This window comes from Lissotriton vulgaris, chromosome 1_1 (assembly GCF_964263255.1).
Source record: "Lissotriton vulgaris chromosome 1_1, aLisVul1.2, whole genome shotgun sequence".
NCBI lineage: Eukaryota > Metazoa > Chordata > Amphibia > Caudata > Salamandridae > Lissotriton > Lissotriton vulgaris.
This window is the reverse complement of record NC_141685.1, coordinates 855,651,527-855,666,008: the sequence shown is the minus strand read 5'-3', so window position 1 is coordinate 855,666,008 and position 14,482 is coordinate 855,651,527. Positions and strand designations below refer to the sequence as shown.

At 46.5% G+C, this 14,482-nt stretch overlaps 1 protein-coding gene across 2 annotated transcripts in view; it reads left to right on the top strand.

Annotated features, from left to right (window-relative positions):
• Nucleotides 1-1,493, top strand: part of LOC147748025 (cytochrome P450 2D15-like) — a 777,398-nt gene extending 775,905 nt beyond the window's left edge. For both annotated transcript variants that reach the window (XM_086957982.1, XM_086957972.1), the window contains one exon: nt 943-1,493. In XM_086957982.1, the coding sequence (XP_086814108.1) occupies nt 943-1,080 (138 nt within the window). In that variant the 3' untranslated portion in view covers nt 1,081-1,493. The remainder of the gene's footprint in view (nt 1-942) is intronic.
• Nucleotides 1,494-14,482: the final 12,989 nt, after the last annotated feature.

The window sequence follows — 14,482 nt, the reverse complement described above, 5'->3', positions numbered from 1 at the left end:
ATCAAAGAGTAAGACAGAAAAGCAGTTGACCTCATTGGGATGCGGGTAGATGCCTCTGTCTGTTCCCACTCTGCTCTGATGTACCAGAGCAGTCTTGTGATTTGTAGGTGATCCGGCATAGCACAAAAAAAAATAAAAGATCAGTAGGTCAGTACATGCTTCAGCCACCAAACAGGACAGTCAGAGTAGCTTAGCCACACATAAGTAAAGACCCAGGAGAATGATCCCACGCCGAACTTTGTAATTTGAAATGCATGTCAAGGCCTATAGCAATCTGGCTGGTTAGAGCACCCACAGTCAATATTGTGAGAGTACCATTTTTTGATTGCCCACTGGCTCAGACACTGAAGCTTACAATACCTTTCTCCTACTTTTGTTTCTCAAAGCAGAGCAGGAATGATGATCACACCCATGGCGGATGGGATTTGAGCCCAGAATCAGTGTAGTGATACCTTTTTTGACCTAGGATTCTCAGGTACATGGGGTAAGGGGCTGTGAAAACTGCTAAATCCTCCATCACCATGGGATACCTGCACTAAACTTTAAACAGTATTTAAATGAACCGCTGTGACAGCTGTTCCTGCCAATGCATTAGAAATAATCACCAGCTTGGCCAAAGTTTAAATTAAGCCCTATGTTTTGCAATTATTCTCTTTATTTTCATCAAGTCTTTTTTTCTTCAAAATCTTATTTTATTGTTGGTATTCAGAGGCAATAGCATACATTAAATGCTGACAAAAATGAAAAGAATTTGAACATTAAACCCAATTTTCTAAAACATCAATAGTATTAGATTTAGGACACGTTATTATCACCATATTATACACTGATCTGATGATTGATTGGATGGTGGAAAGGTATCATCTTAAAAAAATATTAAAAAGCTTCAGGTTGGTTCCACTTTTTGAAACATTTCTTTTCCCTTTTGCCCTTGTCTCACAGGACGCCGCGTCTGTTTGGGGGAGCAGCTGGCCAGGATGGAGCTCTTCCTCTTCTTCACCAATTTTCTTCAGCAGTTCACGTTCTCTGTTCCAAAGAAGCAGCCAAGGCCAAGTGAGGAGACCATCGGTAGTATCATGAGAGCTCCCACGCCTTACCAGTTATGCGCCGAAGTAAGATGAAGGAAATTCATCCTGCTTGGCATGCATCTCACCACGATGATATCTGAAGCAATGAAGTAATTGGTGGTTCTTTCAGGAAATGATAGCTGGAATTTAAAAGATCCACCCTTTAAACCCCCCCTTTTTATGTTATTGCAGAAAGAGCATGCACATTTGGCAATGACAATAAAACAGGAGAGTATTTAACACACTTGAGAAAAAATAAATTATGTTATTTTATAAGGATATAAAGTTGTAAATTACATTTTAACAATAGATTAGTGAGCATATTGTTTCTGAATTCCGTACTGAATTATACATTTCCTGGTTGTGAACATAACATTTATGGGCTTGTGTATGATCAAAATCCTCATTAAACGAATCATGGAACAATGGTTTTTCCAGTGTTTAAAATTGAACTAGACACGATGAATAGGCAGTAGCTGAGATTTTCATACATGGCGTTCTTTTTATTATTATTTTTTTTCTTTATCTTCTATCCTTATTTGCCTCAGACGTCAGTTGACAAAAAGTAGGATGTCTGTTACCGTTACTCGGTTTTAAGGAGATGTAGGCATCAAGAATGGAAACGGGGGACTTAACCTGCCTACCGGTAAACGACAATCCCCCATGATGTCACTGTCCCCCTTTCTAAGTTAAGGGGTTGGTCACGCTCTCCTCTGGTACCCTGTGACCGAAGGCTATTTGTGCTGGCCTGCTTGTTTTGAAGCTTCGAGGGGGGAGTAGCCCAGTGCAGCCAGATAGCATCCAAGAGGCTTAATCATAGGATCCGAGAAGGTTGTTTTCAGAAAATTAACCATAAATTTAGCTAGGACCACTTTAATAAACAATCCCATATTTCTTTTTTTCTGCTACTCTTCAGTCCGACCAGATCAGTCTTGGAAGTCTTATACAGGGAAGTCAGCCAGTCAGTGTGTGTGGGGGGTGTAACATCTACCCATTTCCTGCAATATTCTCTCCTGGCGAGCAGTATAGCATAGAAAAGGAACCCCCTAGCAGGCCCTATTACTTCATCGGGTATACCAAAGATGCCCAATGGGACAGATATATGTACAGGGAATCCCAGAATGTCCGATATAGTTGTCCCTATTTCCCCCCAATATTCAGGTATTGCAGGGCAGTCTTTAAACATATGAATGTCCGAAGCATTTGCTTAACCGCACTTCTTGCAACTGACAGGGGGACCCTTTCATATTTTTGACAACCTTGCCAGAGACAGATAAGCGCTGTGGATAGTAAAATAGTGATTCCTTTTAAGCCAGGCAGGTTTGACGGTAGCGTAAAAGGTTTTGAAAGAGTTTTGCCACAGCTCTTCTCACTGTTCATTTGGCATAAGGGTACCCCAGAGTTCTTCAGCAAGTTTAAAATTTCCACCTATAGCTTCGTCTATAGACCAGTAAAAGAAGGATACCTCCTTCTTCACAACTGGCCTGGTTACAAGTTGCTCCTCCTGGATGTTTCCTACGCCTAAAGGTTCCTTGAGGTTCTGGACCAACTCTGAAGCTTCTTTTATTTACCTATTTTTTCATGGCCTTTCAGGTTCCATCCTGAGCCCGCTGTTTTTTAACTTGTACCTTAGACCACTGGCAGACCTGGCAGATGGCGTAGGTCTGACTTTAATGACTTACGCCGATGATTCACAAATTATCTTTTCCCTCTCTGAGGCAAACCCATTAGCCCCCTCCCTACTCAAAACCGGACTCCAGAAAATTTTCAACTGGATGACTACCATCCAGTTGAAATTAAACGGGGATAAAACGGAGGTACTCCTACTGGGAAGAAACAAGGAACTCTGGAACCCATCCCACTGGCCTCCTGAGCTGGGTAACATTCCCCTGCCAGCAACTCAGGTGAGAAACCTAGGGGTCATTATAGACAATACACTGTCTATGAAACAGCAGGCAAATAAAGTCGCAGGGCTCTGCTTCACCATAATAAAATGGTTAAAAAAAATCATTTGGATGCTGCCCCCTGACACGCAAAAAACCGTAGTCAACGCACTAGTAACATCGCGTATCGACTACGGAAACATCCTCTACCTTGGCTCTAACTTAGCAGTAATCAAGCGACTCCAAATGATTCAGAATTCCGCTGCAAGACTCTTGTGTAGGATTCATAAGTCTGAAAGAGTATCAAAACATCTGAACGAATTACATTGGCTCAGGGTCGAACATCGGATCAGCTTAAAAAACCCTGAGCTACATGTTCAAAATTAAAAATAAAACGGCCCCCTCCTATCTACAAGCCTTAGCCTTCCCCTACCTGCCAACAAGAAACCTCCGCTCCCAAACGGCCTCGAACTTCGCCGTACCCTGATTTAAATTACAAAGAACTGGCGGGAGATCCTTTTCTGTCAGAGGACCTATTTTATGGAACTCACACCCCCTTCACATCCGGAAAGAGAATAGCTACACCAAATTCCGGAAACACGTAAAAACCTGGCTGTTTCAGAAACAACTGTGCTAAACATCTAACTCAGCATTATCCTTTGACCAATCCTTTGACCAGCTGAATGTCAAGGCGCCGGGAAACCCTGGTTGGGTAGCTGAGCGCCATACAAATGCAAAAAATAAAATAAATAAATAAAATAAATGGCCTGGAGTCCCAGTTTATAAACATTGTTTGCTTTATGGTTGGCAGCAGCTAAGAGGCACATACACCACCAAGATTTATTGTTTAACAATTGTTGAGGTAACCACTGTGGTGAGTCACTAGCAGCTAACTGTTTGGTCCAAACCTTAAAGGCAGTACTATTTTGAATGTAAGCCATTATAAACCTCTTCTCCAAGGCAAAAAATTAGGGGGCATATTTACTAGAAAATGTCGAAGCACAGAGCTGCTTTAAATTAAGCATGGGCAAATTTTGCAAATTCGCAATTCGCGAATTTGCGAATCCGCAATCTTCAAAATTCGCGAATTCGTACGAATTTGCGGATTTTTTTATTTTTGCGAGTTCGTGGGTGTTTGCGGGGCACTTTGCGTGTTCGCTGGTGTTCGCAAGGCGCTTTGCGTTTTCGCTGGGTTTTTTTTTTTGCTTGGTTAATCACTGCCACCCTCTCGTTTTTTATGCCTATCTGCCCTCCGTACCACTCGTTTCTGTGCCCTTATGCCCTCTGCCCCACTCATTTTTTATCCCCTTCTGCCATCTGTCCCACTTTTGTGCCCTTCTGCCCTGAGCCCCACTTAGAATGGCACCGGCAAGCTGCCAGCGCCATTCTAAAATAACTACAAATAGCTTCAACAGGAAGCACTAATAAATAAAGTAAAGCAGGTGCTCGAGTTGAAGATCAAATTAAGTTACACAATCATTAATCACCCCACGTTTGGGGTGATTAATGATTGTGTAACTGTATTTGAGCAGCACCTGCTTTACTTTATCTATTAGAGCTTCCTGTTGAAGCTGACTTTTGTAACTATTTTAGAATGGCTCTGGCAGCTTGCCGGCGCCATTCTAAAAGAGTTACAAAAGTCAGCTTGAACTTTTGACCCAACCCGTTCCGCTCGCGGATTTTGCGGGGAATTTACCAAAAATCCGCAAAATCCGCAAGCTGAATGGATTTTCCGCCCATGCTTACTTTAAATTTGGCAGCAGCGCGCTCCAACATTTTCTACATTACAGCACACCCCTGTGTTTTCCCTAGTGCTAACGCCAAATTTAGCTGCCAACGCCAACGCTAACGCAAGCACCCTTTCACCAAATTGCCCGGGTGCCTGCGTTGTGCAAGAAGATGTCCCTTCCTGCACATAAGCAATTCATAATGGCCACTTGTTACTTCGATGTGTGCTGCCTTGTGAAGTACACATTGTAGCGAAAGGGATACCTTCCAGCGCATAAACAATCATCAATGGCTTTTTGCTCTTTCTATATGTGCTGCATAATGCTGTTTTTGAGTACTTGGCTTTCCTGACATCAGGCAATTATTCAATCAATCAACTCAGATTTATAGAGCGCTTCTATTCACCCAATAGGGTATCCAGGCGCTAGGTACTTGGTGGGATCTGTGGAAGAGCCAGGTCTTGAATCCGTTTCTGAATTCCTTAAGTGAGGATGCTGGTCAGAGGTGAAGGGGAAGGTCAGTCAACTAACAGCATTTTATTTTCCCCCACCTTCTCAGGGTTACAATTGCGGGGCAGATTTACAAGCCCCTTGCACCACTTTTACGCCGCCGTTGCATCACTTTTTTGACGCAGCAGCGGCGCAAAAGATGCGCCATGGTGCGGGGTATTTACAACGTGACACATCTGGCAGATGCGTCACGTTGTAAAGCCCTGCGCCAGAAGTAGGCGTTCCAGCGCAGGAACGCCTCCTAAAAGTAGCTGAGTGAAATCTACAAGATTTCACTCAGTCACTTTTGAGCCCATATTGGGTCAAAACCCTGCGCCTGCTTGAAGCAGACGAAGGATTGACGCAGCATTGTGGAGATGGGGCCCCCCAGAGCATTGCTGGAGCTGTGTCGCGCTTGCGAAGTTAATCTAGCAATACGCCACCTTTACGTCACAGATTTGTCACGCATCTGTGAAGTTTTTGCCCCATGGTGCGCCGCATTGTAAATGCGGCGCATCCAGGGTGGCGGAGCTGTGGCACACATTAACTGGTGTATCCCTGCTGATAGGCAGGGATTCGCCAGTTATTGTAAATCTGCCCCACAATGTTTTTAATCTTGAACATTATTAGAACAAGTGTCACACCTTTGACGGCGGTGGACAGGCATTGTACACGGTTCAGCCGAAATTTCGTTGAACTCTTGGTGGTGCTTGCCCAGTCAGGCTGCGTGAGGACTGGAAAAGGACACGGGTATTTTTCAACGCTCACTAAAAGAAGTGGAAAGAGCGAAGCCATCCTGGAGTGAGCAGGCAATTGCAAGTCCTGTAAACAAAATCTATATCAGCTTCTTTTATTGAAGGTATTGAGTTGGCAAATCGTTATTATTTTCAAAAACTGAGAGAGAGACTTATGACTGGGACACTTACCAGGAGCGGAGGGGGGAGGCGAGGAAGACCTCCATTGTAGCCGCCACCGCCAGGAGTCACTAACTGCTGAGGATAGCACCCCCGCCCCGGGACTACATCACCCAGCTGCCCCAGCGGCGGCGCTGCTTTGCCACGCTACGAGGGCGCCAGGAGGCGCCTTTAAACTGCGCTCTGCACCGCGTCGCGGGACATGAGCAGGACGCCAAGCGAAGCAAGGCCCGAGGAGGACGGGACGGGCCACCCCCTTGGCACCTCAAAAAGAGGAGGTAAAGAGACTTGGGGGCAGATTTATGTTAACTGGCGCATCCCCAGGGATGCGCCAGTTAACATGCGCCACAGTGCGCCACAGCTCCGCCAGCCATGGTGCGCCGCATATATAATGCGGCGCACCATGGTGCAAAAACGGCACAGATGCGTGACGCATCTGTGCCGGAAATGTGGCGCATTGCTGGAGTTGCGTCGCAAGAGCGACGCAGCTCCAGCAAGGCTCGGGGTGCCCCATTTTAACAATGCTGTGTCAAGACCTACGCCTGCTTCAAGCAGGTGCAGGCTTTTGACGCAGCATTGGCTTAAAAGTGACTGAGTGAAATCTCATAGATTTTACTCAGCCACTTTTGCGAGGCGCACCTGCCCCGGAACGCCCACCCTGCGCCGGAACGCCCACAAGCGGCGCAGGGCTTTACAACGTGACGCATCTGCCTAGATGCGTCACGTTGTAAATCGTTCGTAGGGATGCGCCACGTTTACGCCGCCTTGTGTGACGCAACAGCGGCGTAAACGTGGCGCAAGAGCCTCATAAATCTGCCCCTTGGACTTTACATTTATGCTTACTTACGGACCTCCCCAATGGATTGTAGTTTGTGAACTTCGATAGTACCAGATCCTGCTGCAGATGGGCAAAAGTGTCCGCTCATTGAGTGGCTGCAATATCTCCACTTTTAACCGTTTGAACCATTGTATAACAGCTATCCTTGACTTACATATGGAAAGTTTTCAATAGATTCACCTTGCTTGTCATTAATTGTTTTAATTAAGGGACAACTAGCTGTAACAGTATTGTCTCAAATGCTTATCCTATAAAATGAACGTAATTAGATAGGAAATTGCATCCAAAGGATGGGCTCATATTTTAACTTGTAAATATTTTGTGTTATTGCAATGTATGTTTTATGATTGTTATGCTTTTATGATTTGAAAATTTAAATCGAATAAAGCTGTTACTGACTGAAGTGTCACAACCCAATTATGCCCCCCCTGACCAAAACGTGTTCTTCATTACCGATTGGGGGGATTCCCGACGGTTATGCATCAGGTACTGAAAACCGATTTCGCTGCTGGGGAAGTTTCTTTGAACTGTACTGGGAGCGGTTCATGGAATATATTTGCCTTATTGTAGTTAGCATTAAAGTTTATCTATCGCCCAGCCACTTCTCATGCATCAAAAAGCAAATATTCTTCTTTTATCCATTCTAATATTATAAAAAGAGAGCCCAAACCTTTGAGGCGGGTAATCTCAGGAACCACAGCACCAATCACAACACCCAATACTGCATTGGAAAGAGCAGTTGCAGTAGAAGGACATAGGCTATACAGATGCCCACCATATACTTTTGAAAGGTAAAAGAACCTTACCAGCAAAGTAGTCCCTTGTGGGCGTGGGCGGGGCGCGACATGACGACAAAACAAAAACATTCCTTAAACGTGTGCGTTGTGCTTGGGGCGTGTGCTGGGGGCATGAAAAAAGCCAATGGGCACGGCAATTGCGCGGCACCAAGGGGTGTGGCCAATGGGCGCGACAAACAGCAACATTCGCGCGGCACATCCCAACAAAAAAAAACATGCCTTGAGGGCGTGTATAAAACAAATGTGTGCGTTGGGCTGGGGGCGTGGCCAAGGCCAATGGATGCGGCAATTGCGTGGGAGCAAGGGGCGTGGCCAATGGGCGCAGCAATTGCCGGGGCATAAGCGGGGGCAGATGCGACTGATCGTGCCTGCAGGGACAATAACTGCACAGTATACTGCACGCTGTCAGCCAGTCAACTCTCTGCATAAAGGACCGTGCCTGCGGGGGCACTAAATGCAGCATCTCCAGCGCTGTCACACGCTCAACTCTGCATAAACGAATTGACACCAGGCGCACAACATCAACCAGGGCTGGAGCCGGGCTCAGGCGGCGGATGACGCGACTAAGCGCGCCTGCTGGGACACTAACCTTTGAACTGACTGCACTTTCCCACATGCGCAGCGTCTCTAGCGTGCGATGTCACCCACTCAACTCTCTGCATCAACGACTTTACACCACAAGCACAACATCAAACAAAACTGGAGCCGGGCCTCAAGCGGGGGATGGCACGATTCAGCGTGCCTGCGGGGACACAACTGATTGCACTTTCACACACGCTTACCTACAGAAGTGGAGTACATACACACTAGAGACATCTGCTAATACTTCTTACTCAGAGGCACACACAGTATCTCCACACACATGCCTAACTATTGTGACACTTCATGCTAAAAATGTTGTCTACCGCAAGATTTTAAAATACATTTCCCTTGCCTATTACACACATTGCACACATTCTATTTCATACCCGGACAACGTCGGGACGGGCTGCTAGTTTAATATATATGGATATTTTTGCCAACAAAGTAGAAGATCGGGTCCAATTCTGCTCCATGGTTGGAAAAATGGGCGCAGTTCTAGAGTTTCGCTTTTCACACTGACATTCCACCAAAACCTACTTCTCATTAATAACAACTGTTTCGTGAAGGGATTTGATGCTAACACTGTATGCCATGTTGTTATACTGATCACACTTTCTGCTTTGCAGTTTGTATTATATAGAAATTAATTGTATTACATTTACGCTTAGCTGGGAGATCAGAAACAACAAGGACACCCATCCAAATAATCTAATAATCGTGGCAAACAACTTCTGTTTATCTTGACCAAGTCAGGGTGCATGAAGGTAATAGTAGATTTTGTGTAGTATTGAAACCAAGCCCATTCCCTGATATTTTGGTGTCCACCTTACTCGTTAAAGGGATAACTTACTATATTCAGGCCAGAAATATGAAGAGAAATAGTGCCAAGCACAAAACTTAGCCTGGCTCCTGGAAAATAACAGCCTTGCTTTTTTTCAAAAGGTTTAATAACTAAGCAAACCTGAAGTTCTTATGCAGCAAATTATGATTTAGGGCCCGTTTTTCAGCGACTAAAAAACTGCAGACCTTGATTTAAGGCCAGGACAAAGACCTACTCCTATTTTTGAAGAGTTCACCCATGACTTTTGGAAATATGAATTTCTTTACCAGGCTTGTCTCTCGGCATTACATGGACCACAAGAGAAGTTATCTATCTTATATTTCTTTCTTTTTCTGTGTAAATCTTTTTATTTAACAATGTAAGTCGACATTTCAGGTACATACAAAGGGATTATGCCGGTAACGAAGATATACATTTATGCACAAAAGTTACACAGGTTGAGACAGGCAAAACATAGTTTCTATGTTGTAGATGGATCCTCTACGGACGGGGGAGCTGGAGGGATATTGTTGGACTTGGCTCTTTTGGCAGGTTCACCCCTGAACTTTTTTCCTTTTAATATGACTTGATGGTAGTAATTTTAGGCTCCTGCGCACTGTGGCCCATTGTAAAGTGTGTGCGCTCTCTGAGTGCGTCTGGTGAGATAGGCCTGCCCTCCCATAGGAATGCATGGGGTATATGAGTGTCCATGGTAATTCCTGATGTGAGAGTAGGGCAGGGGCGAGTTTGGTATGTGCAAACTTGTGAGAATAAATTCTGCGCAATGGTGTGCGCAGATTTATTGTGACTAGTGGCGAAGGGCCACTTTTAGAAGTTGGCATTTCTTTGTGCAGTGTCTGCCTGCCTGATGTGATTTGTATGTCTGGCTTGTGATTGACAGCGGCTGGCTGGTGTGCTTGGCTCCAGGAGTCAGGATGAGTCTGCCCGGTGGTGAATAGGGAGATCTGCATGTGGATGGGAGGGAGGAGTTTCACCTGGGACCTGAATAGGGCTGGGCCTCCCCTCCACAAAGCTGGGTCCACCCCCTGTGGTGCGTATGATGTCTCTGGCCTGTCCTGTGAATAGAGGAGAGGAGCTGATCAAAACAAAGTGCTCAAGTGCTCCTGAACCAGTTGTATCTAGTTCTCTCCTAGCCCTGTGCTGTGTCACAAAGGGAAAATGGTGTATAAAAGAAAGGGCTGTGACCCCATGAAAATGTTCTACTTTTGGATCCTGACCAAGGGGGGCTTGCTGCTGGTGGCACCCAGGAGGGACCTCCATGGGGGCTGTCTCCTTGCTGGAGTGCCCTGTGTGCTGGCCCCTGGGCCCTACACTGCCCTTCCTGATGCCCAGGACTTCTTGGACCTATTGCTCTGTGTTTTGCTCTTACCAAGGCTTGCTCCAGCCTTCCTGCGCCTTATTTGAAGACTGGGCGCACTTTTGATTTAATTTTCCCAGTGAGGGAGAGCCTGGGGGCTAAGCAGCCATTAGCTGCAGCCCGGGCTTAGGGAATCTCCCTCATAGGGATTCACCCCTCCTCTTGAGCCTTCCAAGTGCCCACCCCGTCTATTTGGTGGTGATCGTGCACAGGTGCCCACCCTGCTCCATTTTATTATTTTATACTTAATGTGGGTGCCGACCCCGCTTGTGTGAGCCTCATAGCGGGTGCCCACCCCGCTGTATATTTATAGTTATGAGGGAGCCTGCCCCTCTTATGGCTGGAGTAAGGAAATCACCGCCGCAGCCCACTGCCAAACAGGAAGTCAGGCACCATAGTGCCTGACAGCAGGTGGGACTTCTGATTTCGAAGTCCCGCGCCCGTCGCCGCAAGGGAAGGAGAGAAGCTGCCGGGAGTCAGGAAGCTGGTGCCTGCCTGTGTGGGCTCCCATGGCGGAGGGAGAGCCCGCAGGCACCAGCAACTGCAGCTTGAAGCAGAGGGGGCTCGAGGCACATTGCCGGTGCCTGCCCCCACCGCGTGGATAGAGGAGTCCCCTGCGAGAGGAGACCCGAGTCCTGCCCCCAGAGCCTGTGAGTGAGGGCTCGAGGGGGGCGGGGTGGTGCCGGTCGAGGCCCTGACCCCGAACGGTCCGGCCAGAGAGCGGGCCGCCCTACCTTTGCTGCCAGTGGCGAATCGAGGGCCCAGAGGGGCCCCTGTTTCTATGATAGAGAGCCAGAGGGGCCCGTGACCCCTTGTTCCGTGCCCCAGAGTGGGGGCAAGTCCTTCTTCCTTATTTGGGGGCAGTATTACTTTCGGAGCCAGTACGCTCCTTAGGGGCCGAGTTATTCCCAGAACCAGATGGTTCCAACGCCCCGCATATTTGATTTCTAGAGCCCGAGTGGCTCCCACATTTTTGGCCGCATTACCTCCAGAGCCTGAGTAGCTCCCAGGGGCACAGTTATTTAAAGCGCCAGTGTTTTGGGGCCTGTGCTTCGTCTATGTTGGGCACATAGTTAGTTTAGAAGCCAGAGTGCTCCATGAGACATGTTTGTCTTGCAGAGCCGGAGGGCTCCAACGATGGGCACAGTCATTGCCAGGGCCAGTGGTAGTCCCTGCCCACATCTTGATATTTACAGCTGCACAGCAATTAGTGCCAGCTGCACAGTTTAGGCGCAATTCTTGAGAGAGTTTTTGAGAGGGACAGAAGTGGCACCGGGGTGCCAGGCCTTCCACAGCTGCGCAGCACTTAGTGCCAGCTGCTACGTTTAGGCCCTTCCTTTGAGGTTCCCAGCAGCCCAGCAAGTAGTGGACAGCTGCAACGTTTAAGTTTTGTGAAGTGGCGCACCCTTGACCTTCGCTGCCTAGGCAGCAGCCTTGACTTTGTGGACATAGGGCATTTGAGCCCCCCTATTTGAGATGGCCAGTTGGCCATGGGGGATTGTTACTTTTATAGGGCGCCAGGCCCTAATGTGATTTGTGTGCTAAAATATGCTTTTGGTGCTATGAAATGTATTGTGTGTAGTATGTTTTACGCACCCTATTTGATACCTCTAAATAATGTTTAGGATTATGAGGTTGTTTTGCCTATTTTGGTTTGTGTTAGTGAGATTATACTTCACAGTGTGATTTACGCTCCTATTGTGATTTATACTTAGGTGGTTAGGGTCTAATGTATTTACACTTGTTTGATACTGTGCATAATGTAGTTTATGTCACAGACTGATGCAAAGTACAGTGATTACCAGTGTTTACTGGTTGTACGTTTTATGATCTAATTTACTTTGACCAAGTTCGCTCTGTCATGGTTCTGACAGTGGTCCATGTGGCCCTGTCAGGTGTACATAATCCCTTGTAAATATTGCCCAGTGCCAGTTGGCACAGTGTACAGTATGTGTTTACTATTCTAATGTGTATTGAGAATACAAAGGCTATTTTTGATATAACCTTGTGTGGAGTTCCTTTTGTAGTGTGCCTGGGATGTTGCTGCTGTTGTGTGCGTGCGCAAATGCTTTACACATGGCCTCCGGAATTAGCCTGACTGCTCGTGCCAAGCTACCAAGGGGGTGAGCAAGGGTTATCTTTGACGTGTAACTCCCTTGCCCTGACTAGAGTGGTGTTCTCTGCCTGGCTCTGGCACAAGCCTTAGCCAACCCGAGATCCCATTTCTAACAGATACATATGTAACCTCTATAAGCATTCCATTTGGCCTATATAGAGGACATTTGTGGGGGCACCCATGTGCTAAATAGACAGTTTTTTTCCTGGAACATACACCAATCCATGTCCGCCCTCCAGGCCTTTATTTTAGGTGGTTCTCTGGCTCCCCACAATTGTGCAATGTTCCTTTTAGCCACCATAAGTCCTAGGATGGCCCAGATTTGGTCTTTCTGGCCAAGATCAGTTGGCTCCCAGATATTCAGGAGGCACCTTTTGTTCTTCGGTTGGATGCTGATTTCTAACACTTCACTCATATCATCGAGTATCTTCTTCCAATCTGACTCGATACACGTGCATTCCTATGGTATGTGCAGGAAAGATCCCACCAGTCCGCACCCTCTTCTACAATTACTCTCATCTGCCCTCCCCATTTTGTTGACAGTGGGTCCAGAAATATAGATTCTGTGGAGGACCTTCAGCTGGACTACACGTAACCTGGACGAGATCTCCACCTCTCGTGGGGCTGCCACTGTCTCCTGCTATTCTTCATCATCCATCACTAGCCCATCACCCTCCCAGCGTTGTCTAAGGAGTCCCAAGGGATCGGGGTGTTGTTAACCAGTTTTTATATGTGCGGGATTTCACTCTGTCATGTAGAGGACCGTCAAGCAGCCTGTCCTCTAGCGTTGAGGAGTCCGGGGGTGGGCACCTGTGGGGAGATTCGACATTAGTACGTGCCTGACCTGCAAGTATCGAAAGTACTCCTTATCTGTGAGTTGATCTATCACATATTTAATCATCATTTCAACTATTGCTTCAACTAACTGCTGACCGTTTGTCTTGAACATGATCAAAATAACTACTTTCTGCTACATGTATGTATTATGATCTCTAATGTCTCAGTGCAGTTATTATGAAAACAATATGTATTTTCAAACAGTGACATTTTGATTGAAAGGAGCCTGCACATTACTGGGCTTTACTGTCTGAGTCTTATTAGTAGAAAAAAGCGAAAAGGATATAACTATGGATTTAAGAATACAGGGATTTAAGGAATGCAGGTTTTGCTTTCTTGAGTTTTTTTAATGGCTGTAGAAGTACGAGCATTCTTAATCTTGCACCAGTATAGGGCTAACGATGGTCCCTGATTGCAAATCGAACATTCAGTTTTCATGAATAGAGTTCTGATTAAAAACAGTGGGCAATGGTTAAGATCAGAGATTATTGTAGCTGCTTCTGATATTATGGGCTAACAATGGCAATTTATTGCAATGAGAATAGAGACTTTGCTTAGCTTTCATACAGAGGTAGCTAATCAATATATGAGCAATAGTGAAGCTTTGCAGAGTAAGTTGAGGCCTGAATTATCATACCTGCGATCAAAGTTCTTATAGCTTTTGATAGGATCGGTAAAAGAAGTAGTGTACATGTATGTCTCTATATATCTATGCTTCATATGATGTCCAAAGACAAGCACTTTGTTGAAAAGTGTGGAAAATCATTTGTTCAATTCGTTGTGCAGCATTGTTTCTCTATTTCACGCTATCTGTGTAGCGCTTAGCTGGGTCGCGCTTAACTGCCACTTGTGCCTGGATTTCTGGAGGAGGACTCGGCCTGAAGCTCGCCGCACCCGCTCCGCGGGTGCCGCTTCGCCTGCTAAGGAGAGGAGGAGTGGAGTGGGAGACAAACGCCAACAGAGGGCTGCAGGGCTGCGAGCGTATCAGGGACTCCAATTCCCAGGAGTCCCTGAGAGACCGCTGACACCTTCCG